Source organism: Nicotiana sylvestris, chromosome 7 (assembly GCF_000393655.2).
Source record: "Nicotiana sylvestris chromosome 7, ASM39365v2, whole genome shotgun sequence".
Taxonomy (NCBI): domain Eukaryota; kingdom Viridiplantae; phylum Streptophyta; class Magnoliopsida; order Solanales; family Solanaceae; genus Nicotiana; species Nicotiana sylvestris.
Window position 1 is genome coordinate 121,338,957 of NC_091063.1, and position 15,363 is coordinate 121,354,319.

Genomic DNA, 15,363 nt, shown 5'->3' on the forward strand with positions numbered 1-15,363 from the left:
TTCTTCACACTGATCACCGACCACGATTTCAAAGTCCTGATAGACTATGTGCTTACTCCCCTCTCTTACTTCAAGACACAACACTGATGGGTCCCGATAAATTGATTGCTCATCTTCCCCGTGGACCACAATCTCTTGATCCTCGTGCTCAAATTTCACCATCTGGTGAAGAGTAGAGGGTACAGCCCTTGCTGCATGGATCCACGGCCTCTCCAAAAGAAGGTTGTGGGATGTGTCCATGTCCAGAACCTAGAAGGTTACTTCAAAGTCTATTGGGCCGATGGTCAGAATCAGATCAATCTCTCCAATAGTGTCCCTTTTGATACCATCAAAGGCACATACACAGAAGTTGTTAGGTTGGATTCTTTCGGTACCGATTTCCATACGCTGCAGAGTTGAGAGTGGGCAAATGTCTACCCCGGAGCCTCCATCCAACATAACCCTTTTCACGTAGTACCCTTCGCATTTGACTGTCAGGTGCAGGGCTTTGTTATGTGCGGCCCCTTCTGAGGGCAAGTCATTTTTGCTAATGGAGATCTGGTTAATTGCGAAAAATCTCTCGGCCATTCTCTCCAACTGCTCTACTGATGTCTCAACAGGCACATATGCTTCTTTAAGGGTTCTGATCAACACCTTTTGAAGTTCGGTGGAGTTCATCAATAGAGATAACAAGGAGACTTGCGCGGGAGATTTTTGAAGCTGGTCGATCACCTCAGAATCTGCCATTTTCATTTTTTGAAAGAAGCCATCCGCTTCTTCGGCACTCACGGGCTTCTTAGATGGGAAGCGCTTTCTAGTGGCATTGTTCACCTCTTCCAGATTGAAATACTTTTCTGTCGGGTTATTTTCTTGAACTTCTCCCGAGATTTCTTTGCCTTTGTAAGTCACCACTTATTTGTTATAATTTTAGGGCACAGCGGTAGGATCCGTCATGGGCTTTTGTGGTGCGCGGCCAATAACCACGGGCTCACTCAGCCTTGGTAGATTAATTGGCCCCCGCATCACATAAGCTCCTTTGGGCACATACATTTGGGTAGTCTTATTCAGTTCAAATCTCCTGGGAGGACTCAAATCCATCTACTTTTCTTTGCAGCCTCGAGGGACATAGAGGACAGTATCTTTGGGGGGCATTGCCCCAATTTCCACTTCAACTTTCTTTTCTGACTTTGGAGGGGTGGTTTTGTTCTTTTTCTCCCCTTTTTCTTGCTTCGGGGCAGCTTTTGGTTTCTTTTGTACATCAGCGATGGAAATGATGGCCTTCAATGCTGGGTCAAATTCTTTGTACTCACAAATCATTTCGATTACCGGCCCGTTGTTGTGGGCCGGCAGCGGGTTGTTAGTCACATTGGGAATATCTTTATCCCTTAGCACTATCTTCCTTTGTTCTATCAAGTTTTCCACGGCTCTCTTCAGAGTCCAACAGTCATCCGTGTCGTGCCCTTCTGCCCCTGAGTGATAGGCGCACGAGTACCGACTCTATAAGCGGGTGATGTTGGGTTTTGCCTAGTTTGAGGAACATGCTGTAGCAGACCCATTTGAACAAGCTTTGGTAACAGGCTGGAGTAGGGTTCGCCTATTGGTGTAAAATTTTGCCTCTTGGGTGGTTCACGAGGGTGGAAATTATTTTGTGGAGGCCGGGTGTCGTAGTGGTTTTGGTAAGGAGGCTAATTTCTAGGAAATGGAGCTTGGTTCCGGTTGGCTTGTTGTTGTTGTCGGACATAAGGTTGAACATTCATGACCGGGTATGGCTGAGAAGCATAGGCTACGTCTTGGTGGGGGTAGTAGTGTTACGGGGTCCTTTTTGAGAAAAAGGATCTGGGAGTACGGTGTTTTCTTGCACCTGATGTTTCCATATATGTTTCTTCCTTTTTATTGCCCTTCGCCACTCCTCCAAACCCACCCTGAATGGCTTGGGAGGTAGCTCTGATGGCGGATTGGCTTAGAATTCAACGCATTTTCAACCCATTTTCAACCATTTCGCCAATCTTGATGGCTTCAGCGAACAATTTACCCATTGCGGACATCCTATTTTGGAAGTAGTCAGCCTCTTGAGCTTGGAGGAAAACTGTGACCATTTCAACCTCATCCATCGGAGGCTTTAACCTGGAGGCCTGTTCACTCCATTTAACTGCGTACTCTCAGAATCTTTCCGAGGATTTCTTCTTCAAGTTTGTCAACAAGTTCCTATCTGGAGAAATATCAATGTTGTACTGGAACTGCCTGACGAAATCTCTAGACAAGTCATCCTAGATGTGCCAGCGGGATATATCTTGGTCCATGTACCACTCAGATGCGATGCCAACCAGACTTTATCTGAAATAGGCCATGAGGAGTTCTTCCTTCCCACCAGCTCCTCGCAGCTGGTTGCAATATCTCTTGAGATGAGCAATAGGATCACCGTGTCCATCATACTTCTCAAATTTTGGGGTTTTGAATCCCAATGGTAGATGCACATGAGGGAGCATACATAAGTCAACATAGGATACACTTTTCTGTCCACTTAAGCCTTGTATGCTTTTGAGACTTTGTTCCATACTCCTCATCTTCTTCGCAATCTCTTTTTGCTCAGGAGTTTTGGTGATCTTTTCTTGCCCCACAGTGAATTCATATCGGGGTGGTTGAGAGTAAGTATAAGTGGGAAACAGAGGAGGTTCCATTGGGAATGTGGGTGTTTGGAAGGTGAAAGCTGAGGGGTCAAAATCAGGCCTGGGCAGTGTAGGTTGTGTCGTGGCCGAGCAAGGTGGAGCGGTGAAGATATTTGAGGCTGCACCGGACATTAACACCTGAGGGCGAACCTCAGAAGGTGTTCCCACAAAATGGGCCGAGATAGTTGGGTGTCCTAGTGGTGTGTTTGGGTAGTTTATGGGGATGTTGGAGGTCCCACTTGCCTTGGGAAAAAGCTCGGGAAATCCAGGGATTGTACTTGGTGGTTCTCTTCCATTTGCCTACGCATCCCAAAATTCCATCATGCGGAGATGCAGTAGCCTATTTTCCTCGGCAACTGCCTATTCTGAAGTTGGGATGCCCGAGATCGGACTCTCATACGCAATAGGAACTATTGGCAGAGTCATTTCTGAAGACATTTCAACGCTTCCCTTCGACCTCGTGAAGTATGGATGTGAAGCCAGACTACCACAAAACAAACCACCTTTCTATAAAACCTGGGCTGGTTGTAACATCAGCAAATGGTTAGTTTGGAACAAATAACAGACAGGTAATCGCGCGTTGGGGTTATGATGCACCTATACAGTTAAATGTATTTCTACATGTTTTGCAACGGTTGCATGCTTCATTCCGGCTTTTCTTTTTCTTTCCCATTCTCTTATCTCCACTCCTACTCTTTCCTTTTTTTGTTATGGTCGAATCCTATGGAGATTGCCTACGTATCATGACCCTACATAAATCAGACCGGGCGTAGTTCTGGGGATAATAAATAACAAAATATTTGGGATTTTCAAATTTTTGATAAAAAGAAAATGTTTTGATTACAATGACTCAAAACTAACAGACTTGAAAAGGAAATCAACAGACACTAATAGCAAGATGACAATACAGACTCAAGAACCGACTAACAGACTTTGACAGAAAGAAAATACATACTCAAAAATAGACTGACTGACTCCAACAGAAATAGACTAAAGTGAAAATCAGAAATACATTAATGCTCTTGGGGCCCGCGGGACATCATTCGGTCTCGTCGCGGGCCTATATGCGAGATCCCCTTGCATCCTCTCCAAATCACTCATTATTTGGCGAACGAAAGTCATCACTGCGGCGAAAAAGGTGGTACGAGTCATGTCCTCGCACACTTGGCACTTCACGGTAATATAGTCAACAATGGCTCTGATCCTTTCTCGGATTCTGCCTTTTTCTTGAAGCAATCGCCCTATATGTTGATTCCTGGCTTCTAATACATGAGAGTCGTGAAGGTGTTGATTTTGCAACTATTTTATTCCTTCCTCCATCTGAGCCATTAAATTATAATAGTCTTCCCTATTAACTTTGAAGTCTTTAGCCTGTTTGGCTGCCTCATTCTCAAGAGTAGTTACCTTTCTTCTCAGGCTGGTGATTGTCCCTTCATACTTTCTCTTCAATTGTTGCACAAACTGTGTCCGACCTTTTGCATTTTCCGCTAATTGAGCCCAGGCTTTTACTAGACTGGCCTCAGACTTTTCTAAGTCATCTTGACACTCAAGGGCTTTGTTTTTCAGACTGCTTATAAGCCTTTCATCCGCTCGGCTTCTTTCTGGGTTTCTAGCAACTATTTTCATCTTCCGAATTTGAACTTTGAGGGCTTCATTTTCTTGAGTTAAATTTTTCTTTTCTCCCTCATCTGTGGCGGCTTGCAAATCATTTTCGAACTGAAGGTCCATGACTTGCCTTTCCAACTAGCTTATTTTAGCCCTGTAGCCTTCTTCTCTTGCCAACCAGCCTCACTGCTCTTGTGAGTCGTTGGTGAATTGCTGAACATGTGCTCTCTAGCAGGTCTCTCCGGAATTTGGAACCTTTTACCGAACCAAATAATGTACTTGGGGTCTACTTCACCTCTAGCTAGATCCTGCACCATAGTCTTAGGTTCAAGAAATCTACATTCATTCCACACCTGGCGAATTCTCCCTTCTGGAAATACGGCTTTTGGGCCCAATTCAATGACATGTTTACTCAAATCTTCGTCATGGGAAACGGTTTGAAATCTTCCTAATTGGCGCAAAACCCTGTGGGGGGCATATGGCTGGATGCTCCGGATGCCCATCAGGAGGAGATAACATACTTCAGCTGACATGTATACTGCTTCGGTGACGGGAAGACATCCGAACGCCCACTCAATTTTATCGGCGGTCAAGGAGCTCAAATGTGCAAACCAAGCTTCAGTTCCCTCAGGGAATTCAATACCCACTACTCGGCTTTCAAATTCCAATGCAACTCAAACCGGTCATACCGTAATTCATATACCCAACCCGGTGGCAGAGATGTTCCTGCATCCATAATTGTAGTAACAGATTGCAGCCTTGGAAGAACTTTCCTCCTTCCCAACAGATAGTCAAGGCTCGGTAGATTTCAGATAAGATTAGGGGAACCACAGTGCTGTTGGCTTTCTTGATTATAACATCGATCATTCTACGAGACCTACCTCTATATTACCATCTTTTCGTGGGCAGACCACAACACCCAAGAATGCTACTATAAAAGCCAAACCCCGCCTTGCCTCCCATTTGTCTTTATTCCCGGCATGGGTCAAACCAGTGTTCGGCTTTTCAAAACCTCGGGAGTTACCATAGCGTTGGTACAAGAACTGGAGAGTGCAAAAACTTTCAGATAAATTTCCATCCTAGATATCCCGACTAATACTCAACAAATCCAGAAATCTGTGGGGAGATACCGGTCTTGGTGACAATGGATATCGACTTCTAAAGTTTCCATTAAGGCCTGCATAGCCCGCAACTTCCTCCAGCGTGGGTGTGAGCTCAAAGTTAGAGAAACGGAACACATTGCGAGTTGGGTCCCAAAAAGGTACTAAAGCTTCAATTATGTCCAACCTTGGCTTGACGTTCAACAGTCCGACGAGGCCTCCCAGAACTTTTACCACTGTTTCTCTACTGCCTTTCCCTAGATCATTCCACCACATGTGGAGCTGTAAGAGGATCTCTTTAAGGACTGTGAAGGGTTCAATTTCATTTGTGCTCATCCTGTACATTTATTAAGGTGATTTAATAACTTATTTTGACCCAAAAAAAATAATACCATTTTTCAAAATTTTATTTCAAAAATAAACTCGGTTTTTGCAGATACGGCCTTTCAGCACTTCGGGGAAGAAGATTTTAAGGTTGTGCCTGCTAACCAGTCGGAAAAATGACCAAAAGTAGTTGTTCTTGCAAAAACAACCTTCTAGCGCCCTTTTGGAGACATTCGGCTTATTTTAAACAAGAATGGCATCACCTTGCAAAAATAAAATTTTGTTGTTTTTGGGCTATTTTTTCAAAAGGGAAGTTGGACCCAATGGGGGTTGCCTACGTATCCCACATCCAGTGAGAATCAAACTGGCGTAGTTCGGGCAGATTTGACAAAAACGAAAACCAACTAGTTTTAAAGACAAAACTTTCTTTTTCTTTTCTTTTTTTCTTTCTTTTTTTTCAAAATTTTGGTAGAGTTTCGGTATATTTTGGACACTGATTTTTCAAAACAAGTAACTACCTCTCTGAGCCCTCACACTGTTATTTTCTTTTCCCAATTTCTTATATTATCCACAAGCCGGTCAACACGCAAATCTGAAGCAAATAAATGCACAAGTAGCACGTAGGATGTATTAGGATGGTCTTTTCATTTCGGGTACGCCTGTCCTAGACGGACCCAACCTCTGTGTTGAGTCTCCTAAGTCAAATGCACGTAATGCAAACAAACGTTCCTACTAGGGATCCGGCATGAGGTTTTGTTATACTAGGTTTAAAACCTGGGTTTATTGTTCTAGACCTGGCTTACCCGAGTGGACAACTCGAGCCGAGGGGAGGCAACGTACCGGGAATACAGAAGCTTCACCGGCTTAACAACTTATCCGAACCTCGTTCTAAAATGGGATAAGACCCTAGACAAAAGAGAAGTCACATGAAGTGCACCCTTCTCCATGATTCAGAAGACTCAGAGAGAGGAAGGGTTTTGTAGCAGTTTATATACAGTTCACAGAATGTCAAAGCGATAAAAGCACATAGTACATTAGGCTCAAACATGTAGGAAAATCAGATAACAGATAAAGCCAATCATAACAGCTATTCTAAGCTCGAATTTTTGAACCCTGAACCAGAGATTCTGGGTTCGATCCCCAGCGGAGTCACCAGAGCTGTCACACCTCCTTTTTACACACCCGAAGGTATATATAGTGAGTTTTTCCAATTAAAGTGACATTTTTTGAAATGGGGTTATTTATTTATTTTTATTCAGAGTCGCCACTTGGGATGATCTGTTTTCTGGTGTCCCAAGTCACCGGTTTATTTTAAAATCCCAAATCGAGGAAAATTTCAACTATCTTTTTGAAGTCTGCGAACCAGAAATTCTAATTAAGGAATTCTGTTAACCCGAGGGAAGGTGTTAGGCACCTACGGATTCCGTAGTTCTAGCACAGTCGCTTAAACTATTACAATTGGCCTATTATCCAATTTTAATACATGTTTTAACCTATGGTGCATTTTTAACTTATTAACCACTTTCAACTATTTTAAGGAAGATTTCAACGTCATCTAAAACACGTCTTTGGACCACGCCACATGAAATGCACCCGCAATCTGAAACACATCTTATTCAACGTTGTTGAGATTTGGATTTGGGTCACATGAAATGCGCACCCGAATTTAAGAAGGTAATATTATTAAAATAACGTGTCTAAAGAAACTACGCGTTGTTAACTTTGCGAGGGTCATGGAAATTTGCTAAATGGCATGCCTCGGATTCTAAGGATTTTAAAAATTAATTAAATGAGGGCCATGCATTTTGAGATTTTATTTGGCGCAACTCACCTCGATCCAATTTTAAAGGAATTCAAACTAAAGCTTTTAAGGGCCGTAACTATATCTTAATATGGCATGCCTCCAATCTAATTGTTTTAAAAGATTTCTTATTTTTAATCACGAGAGCCATAAGCTATTGGTGTTATCTAGTATGGCACACCTCAACTAGCTAAAGGACCTAGCTAATTGACTAAAAGACTAAGAGAATATCTAATTTATTCGAACCAAATGTTTAAGCTCATCTCGATAACCAGTAACTAACAATAAGCAAAACCAAAGTTTAGTAGTTGAAAGGGGGCCTCGGATGGCTATAGGCCCAACGGCCAATTGCCAGTCTCATGACAAGCATGAGAACACAACAGGGCTAAACATGAAGCCCAGATCAAGCATCCGACTATCGAGGGAGAAATTTGGCACAACTGGGCCAGCGCTAATAGCCCAGTTCAGTGATTTAGTATTAACACTTGAGAACAAATGTGAATATCAACGATCCTTGACAAATAGGAAACACACTTTTGATGCCAACATACATTCCATAATGAAGAGACAATTCTTAGTTGTGAAAACAGCTCATACCCAGACTATTTCATCAATTAAGGTTACGAATTCAAATTTTCAGTAAAGATAGATCATAATTTCAGAACAACTTCAATTATTAACATGGACTTAAAGCTATCCGACTCCAGGCATTGAAAGAAAAATATATTTGCTAATTTTAATATAGAAAGAACCAAATAAGGCCCAGAAAACTGATTTAAGGTTCGTCACTGACAATTTCAAAAAAATATCTAAATAGTAAAGGCCTCCAAAACTTTGTCTATGACACTTACAAAGCAGACAATGAACCTGAAATTATTCAAAAATCCAAACCAGAACAAACAAAACCATAGAAATTGATCAAGAACAAAACACCACCATACGACTTAGATGTTATTCACCTAAGTATATCCAGACCATGACAGTCCAAAATTAAGTACAATGCTAAGAGTTCAACTATCGAAACTAGAAATTAGCTAGAAGATTCAACGAATCAAGCAATAAACGCGATGTAATGCAGAACATAAAACTAAATCATAAACAGATGGATTGAGGCCATGCTTTAGACTCCATTTCCATTCTATACTTCAAGTCGAGCTTCAAATTCAGTAAAGTCCAGGAATATGTACCTGAATACAGCAAGATAACAGAGAAAATAAGCTTAGAGCTTAAGAAGGAACAACAGCAGTAAAGCAACAGCAATGTAACAGTGCCAAATCAGTAAATCAAGCAAACTTTCAAACTAGCTCAACCAATTTGAAACCTAGATGCTCGACTTGTAAATTTCAGAAACTCTAATGAACCAAAAAGGAAACAAAGATCTAGAAACCAAAAGTAAATTTTTCAACAAATTTCAGTGTTTTAAAGTTTCAAAGAAACTCAGCCGTTTGCATAAATATTTTGTGTTTTTCATTCTCCCCAAAAGCTGACTTGAGAGTGAAGAAACAATGCCCTTTATAGGGAGCTTTAGGGCAGCAGAAATGTGTCAAGTTATTTGCCCTTTACCCTTTTTTAATTTTCATTTTTGCTATTGAATCCTTAGTTTAAAATCAGTTTTTCCAAAACAGGTCCCAATTCCCCACCTTCTAGGCAGCTTCCTAAATCAGTTACTAAAGATTCCCTTAACTAAATTCCTAAACTATCCCTTTGGATCCCTGTTTTTACCTTAGGAAACCAAATGGGTCAAATTGACCCAATAGCTCAACCAGACCTGGACTCAGATCCGACCTAAGAAACCAAACAAACCCCTTGAGGTGAAGTCTAAACTGGCCTCAAAGCCCAAGCAGCAAAGATAAACTAAATCGAATCAGTAACAACAGAAGGAAAATACTTAAAAGATTTCGAAAACTAAAACCTACACTAATTGACTGATTAATACGGAATTGACTAAGTAAACCAATTGAAATAAACATAATTAAACTAAACTACGATACTAAAATAACAAGGCAAAGTCAGAAGTTTGAACCTAAAACTAAACGAGTGAACACACAAAATCAAGCGCAGCTTTTAAAGATTGAAAAGAAAAACTAACAAATGAACGGAAATAAATACGACCAAACAAATTAACCTAAAGGAAAGACCTCGGCTCGAAACTAATCACAATTTCAGTCAGAAGATAGACCAACCAGAATACACGGAGAAGAAAAGAAGCAGAATAAGAGGTGAAACAACAAGGACGGACAAAAAGGATAAAGAAAAACTCACCGATTAAGCTTGCAATCAAGACTGATATTCTGATTTAGCCCAAAACAATGTCAGTCGCTTGTTCTTGGTCAAGAACAAGCGAACGTCATTATTTTGTGATAAAACACCCTTGAACAAACAGGGAATTCGGAGGAGTAGCCTTGCATGCACATGTTCAATTTTAAGCTTTTAGGGCTTGAACTCAAATTCAAGATTCGACGAGTTCCGGATAGATTCAAAGGAAATTAAGTGAGGATCTAGAACGGGGAGGTGAAGGGGAGTCTGTGGTATAGATTTGGGGTTGATTGGGACCAGCGCCGCCACCGAAGATGGCGAGGATTTTAGGGCGGCGGATTAGGGTTAGGCTTGGGTGTCTCTTAAGATGAAAGAGACGAGGGAGATGAGTTAGGGGGTAGGGGGTTTCAATCGGACAGTTTTATATAAAATAGGGCCGGACCGTCCGATCAAGTAAGAACGACAATCCTGATCAAAGGGTAATTGAAACGACGTAGTTTGGGTCGCTGAGGGGTTTGGACCGGGTAGGGGACGGATCTGTGCTGGTTTTAACAGGGTGTGGACGGGTTAATCAATTTGGGATTTTGGGGAATTTAAAATTTTGGCCCAAAATTCAATTCTTTACACTTCTTTTTCCTTTTATTTATTTCAAAACTCTTTTTCTCCCTCTTTTTTTTCCAAATTAAAAATAAAACCTAAATTAATTCCTAATACAAATTATCCTACTAAATTAAATTAGTGAACTCTAAATAACAATTACCACAAATAATTAAATACCAAACTAAAAGGAAAACTACCAAAATTCGAAACTCAAAATTAAAAATGCAAAAATTAGTTATTTTTCGTGATTTTTTCATTTTTTTAAAACACTAATTTACCAATTAATCTAAAAAAGTAAAATTAAATCCTAAATGCAATGCGTGACATTTTGGTATTTTTCATGATTTAAATAAAACTTAAACGTGCACAAAATTGCAAACAATTAAATAAAATTCTACAAAATTCCTAAAATGGTAAATAATTAACAAAATCTATTTTCTTGGGATTTTTATAGGAGTATTTCATATAGGGCAAAAATCACGTACTCACAGATATCATGTCTATAGGTGTTTTGAATTCTGCACATTCAAATGCATATAGAAAGCATGCCTATAGGGGATTCTGAATGTCCATTTTCACATAGAAATCATGATCATAGGATTACTACATTCGTATAGATATTATGCTCATAGGTTTTAAACAAATGTTGCATCTAGATATCATGCTCATAGGTTTTTCTGCCAGTTAGATATCATGTTTATAGGTTAAAACCAGTCTTATGCATTTAGATATCATGTCTATAAGGCTTCTACATTTTTTTACCATGTCTACAAAAGGCTTAAAATCAACTACGCGTAGAAAGCATGTCTATAGGAATTCCTAATCGAATCTGAATCGCTTCATTCACGTATAGAGCTAAAACCAGTAATAACGAGTATCATCAGTGGCAGAACTTGTGACCTTCGTAAAAACTTGCTCTCTTTAATAATCTGACAACATTTTTGACTAGTACTTGTTCAGATTATTATTGCTTTATGAATTCAGTAGATACCATACCTATAGGATCCTTGTCCAACACTTAGGCAAGCCTTAGGGCGATGTTATAAACTGAATCTGTGCTATTAACTACAACCAGCAGGCAGGCCTGATTCGGGCTTCTTATCTGAATTATGTAATAAATCAATCTGCCTTAACCTTTAAGTTCTTAATCAGACCATAAATAGTATGTGAAAGTCATGCTAATTATGTGCATTCTTTGTTTAAGGAGGTATATCTGAGCCTTTTACTTGTTATGTACTTTCCCCCAACTTGCTATATATGTTTTGTGTGTCGCCTTAGAATTTTGCCTTTGAAACTACAAATAAGCCTAATATCCCTCCCCTTTAGGATTAGTAGTCCTAAATGCCTCCGGTACTGATAGGATTGGGATGGGTAATAGCATGCAATAAGTAAACGAGACCATTCCGCGCTTTAATACCTTAACGGGGTGGGAAAGGGTAGATATGGATATGATGACCACGCGATAATGTCACGTGCAGCCCCTCATTGAGGAGTGATTACCGGATATTGTGTGGGGTGATCCATATTATTAATAAACCTAGGACCCCCCCCCTTCCCCTTTGTTTCTCTATTTCTTCTAAAGCTTTCAAACTTTTTCTTTTAAGAAAATCAGCTTCCTTTTAATTCTTTCCAATTTTTGTTTTGTAACCATTATGTGAAAATTCCTTCTTATTTGAAATTTTATTTGCCTACATGTTATTTGCACCTAAATTCACAATAATAGTCTGGCCGGGAACCACACTAGTGGATCCTGAGGGGTGCCTAACACCTTCCCCTTGGGATAATTTCAAGCCCTTACCCCAATCTCTGGTTACTCAAATCAAACCTTCTTGGTGTCTTAATGCACCTTAATCATTAGGTGGCGACTCTTCAATTCAAACCCAAATTCCCAAAAGGGAATGAGTTGTCCTCCTGAATGTCATAAACACGATTTCAGGAGAAAAAGGGGGCGCGACATCATGGCGACTCTACTGGGGATATTTAGGCTTTTACCATTTCAGACTGTTATTGTGAATTTATACCTCCTTATGGCCATTAGTGATTTTTCATTTCCTGTTTATTTAGTGTCAATTTGGGATTCATCTACTTTTTATCAATAAAATGAGGCATTTAGCATCCTAAGTTCTCCAAATCAATTTGTCGCTAGGCCTACCTCAGGCACAAAGAGGTCCCCAAATTAGGACACGATTTAAATTCCCACAACTATGTGTTTAAATACTGCAATACTTTTTATGATCCTCACTAACTTGGTTATCTTTTGTTTTGTTCTTTGTTTTTGTTTTTATTATTCCCCTCCCCAAAGGTTAGTTCGTGCACTCTCGCATCATCATTTTACTTCACAAGGCCCTTCCATACAGGTTGTAAGCAGAGGTGCACATCTCAATAACTAGACCATCAGGACAACCAGAGCCCGATAAGCCTCGGGGTAGCAAGGCTGAACAAGCATCATGCACTATCTTTTATTTTTACTAGTTGACTTTCCTTTCGCATTTTAAAATTTCGTAATAAGATCTTCAATGTTCAAAACAGTTATGGAATTTATCAAAGCATTTCGACTTTCACTATAAATCTTACTCTTATTATAATTACTTTACTTATACAGCATCACTATTACTTATCTTGATGAACAAATGATTGTGACGTGCAACGAGACAACGCAACAAACAGATACAAATTCAGAAGAAGATGACATACAGAAGAGATTGTTAAAGAAGTCAAGAATTTTGAGAAGAGACCTAAGTCCAACTTGGATGAGACTGAGATTGTTAACCTGGGAGATGCAGAGAACGTCAAAGAAACACGAATCAGCGTTCATTTGTCACCGTCAGAAAAGGAAGAGTACACAGAATTTCTATGGGAATATGAGGACATATTCGCCTGGTCATAGGATGACATGACTTGTCTGAGTACATCCATTATGGCTCACAAACTGCCAACCGATCCAGCATGGCCGTCGGTAAAGCAAAAGCTCAGAAAGTTTAAGCCTGACATGAGTTTGAAAATCAAGGAGGAAGTCGCTAAGCAAGTGAAAGCCAAGGTTCTCAGGGTAGTAGAATACCCAACATGGTTATCCAACATTGTGCCAGTACCAAAGAAAGATGGGAAGGTCAGAGTCTGTGTCGACTACCGGGATCTCAACCGGGCCAGTCTGAAAGATGACTTCCCCTTGCCAAATGTACAAATCTTGATCAACAATTGCGCCAAGCATGAGTTGCAGTCATTTGTAGATTGTTTTGCAGGGTATCATCAGATCTGGGTGGATAAAGAAGATGCTGAGAAAACGGCTTTCATTACGCCGTGGGGGATGTCCCGTTACAAGATGATGTCGTTCGGATTAAAGAATGTTGGGGCCACATACATGAGGGCCATGACCACCATTTTCTACGATATGATAGACAAGGAGATCGAAGTATATGTAGACGATGTTATCATCAAGTCCAAGAAAACCACTAATCACATGGAAGATTTGAGAAAGTTCTTCAACAGGCTGCGAAGGTACAACCTAAAACTAAATCCCGCAAAGTGTGCATTTGGGGTTCCTGCCGGAAAACTACTTGGGTTTATTGTGAGTAGCCGAGGAATAGAACTGGATCCATCAAAAGTCAAATTTATTCAAGAATTGCCATTGCCAAAGAACAAGAACGACGTAATGCGTTTCTTAGGGAGACTCAACTACATCAGCCGGTTCATAGCACAATCTGCTATCATTTGTGAGCCAATCTTCAAGAAATTGAAGAAGGACGCCGCTACCAAATGGATTGATCACTTCAAGATGTGAGCCAATCTTCAAGGAGTACTTGCCAACACCACCAGTTCTGGTCCCGCCCGATCCAGGTAGACCTCTATTACTCTACCTTGTGGTAATGGACGGAGATTTTGGTTGTGTCCTAGGGCAACATGATAAGACGGGGAGGAAGGAGCAAGCCATCTATTACCTCAGCAAGAAGTTCACCCCGTACGAGGCCCAGTATTCTCTGTTAGAACGCACTTGTTGCGCTCTGATTTGGGTAGCTCAGAAGTTGAGGCATTACTTCTGTGCCCATACTACATATCTCATATCAAGGATGGATCCTTTGAAGTACATCTTTCAGAAGCCCATGCCCACTGGCAAGCTAGCCAAGTGGAAAATCCTATTGAGTGAATTTGACATTGTCTACATAACTAAGAAAGCAATCAAAGGACAGGCACTAGCAGATCACCTTGCTGAAAATCCCGTGGATGGAGAGTACAAACCCCTAAAAACGCACTTTCCTGACGAAGAGGTATCATTCATAGGAGAAGATATTGCAGAATCCTATGACGGTTGGAGAATGTTTTTCGATGGAGCAGCAAATTTCAAAGGAGTCGGCATAAAAGCAGTCCTAGTATCAAAAACCGGTTAGCATTATCCGGTGTAATCCAAACTCAGGTTTCCTTGCACCAACAACATGGCCGAGTACGAAGCCTGCATCTTAGGGCTCAAGATGGCCATTGACATGAACATTTAAGAATTGCTAGTAACTGGGGATTCAGACTTGCTTATACATCAGGTCCGAGAAGAATGGGCGACCAAGAATTCCAAATTACTCCCTTATGTGAATCATGTATAGGAGTTGAGAAAGAGGTTCACAAAGACAGAATTTCAGCATGTCCCTACAATCCAGAATGAATTCGCCAATTCACTGGCTACCCTATCATCCATGATACAACACCCAGACAAGAACTTTATTGATCCCATTTCGGTAAAGATCAATGATCAGCCAGCTTATTGTGCTCATGTTGAGGAAAACGCAGACGGAAAGCCTTGGTTTCACGATATCAAGGAATATTTGACGAAAGGAGAATACCGAGAACTTGCAAAACCTACTCAGAAACGCACACTGCGGAGGTTGTCTAACAATTTCTTTCACAGCGGAGGTATCCTGTATAGGAGAACTCCTAATTTGGGATTACTAAGGTGTGTCGACACGAAAGAAGCATCTAAACTACTAGAAGAAATCCATGTTGGGACATGCAGTCCACATATGAACGGTTTTGTCTTAGCCAAGAAGAT

The 15,363-nt window shown here is 40.7% G+C and overlaps 1 protein-coding gene across 1 annotated transcript; it reads right to left on the minus strand.

The window, feature by feature from the left end:
• Nucleotides 1–3,944: 3,944 nt before the first annotated feature.
• LOC138873704 (uncharacterized) lies at nucleotides 3,945–4,373 on the minus strand. The gene has a single exon (XM_070152181.1). It carries the CDS (start codon nucleotides 4,371–4,373, stop codon nucleotides 3,945–3,947), a length of 429 nt encoding a protein of 142 aa, XP_070008282.1.
• Nucleotides 4,374–15,363: the final 10,990 nt, after the last annotated feature.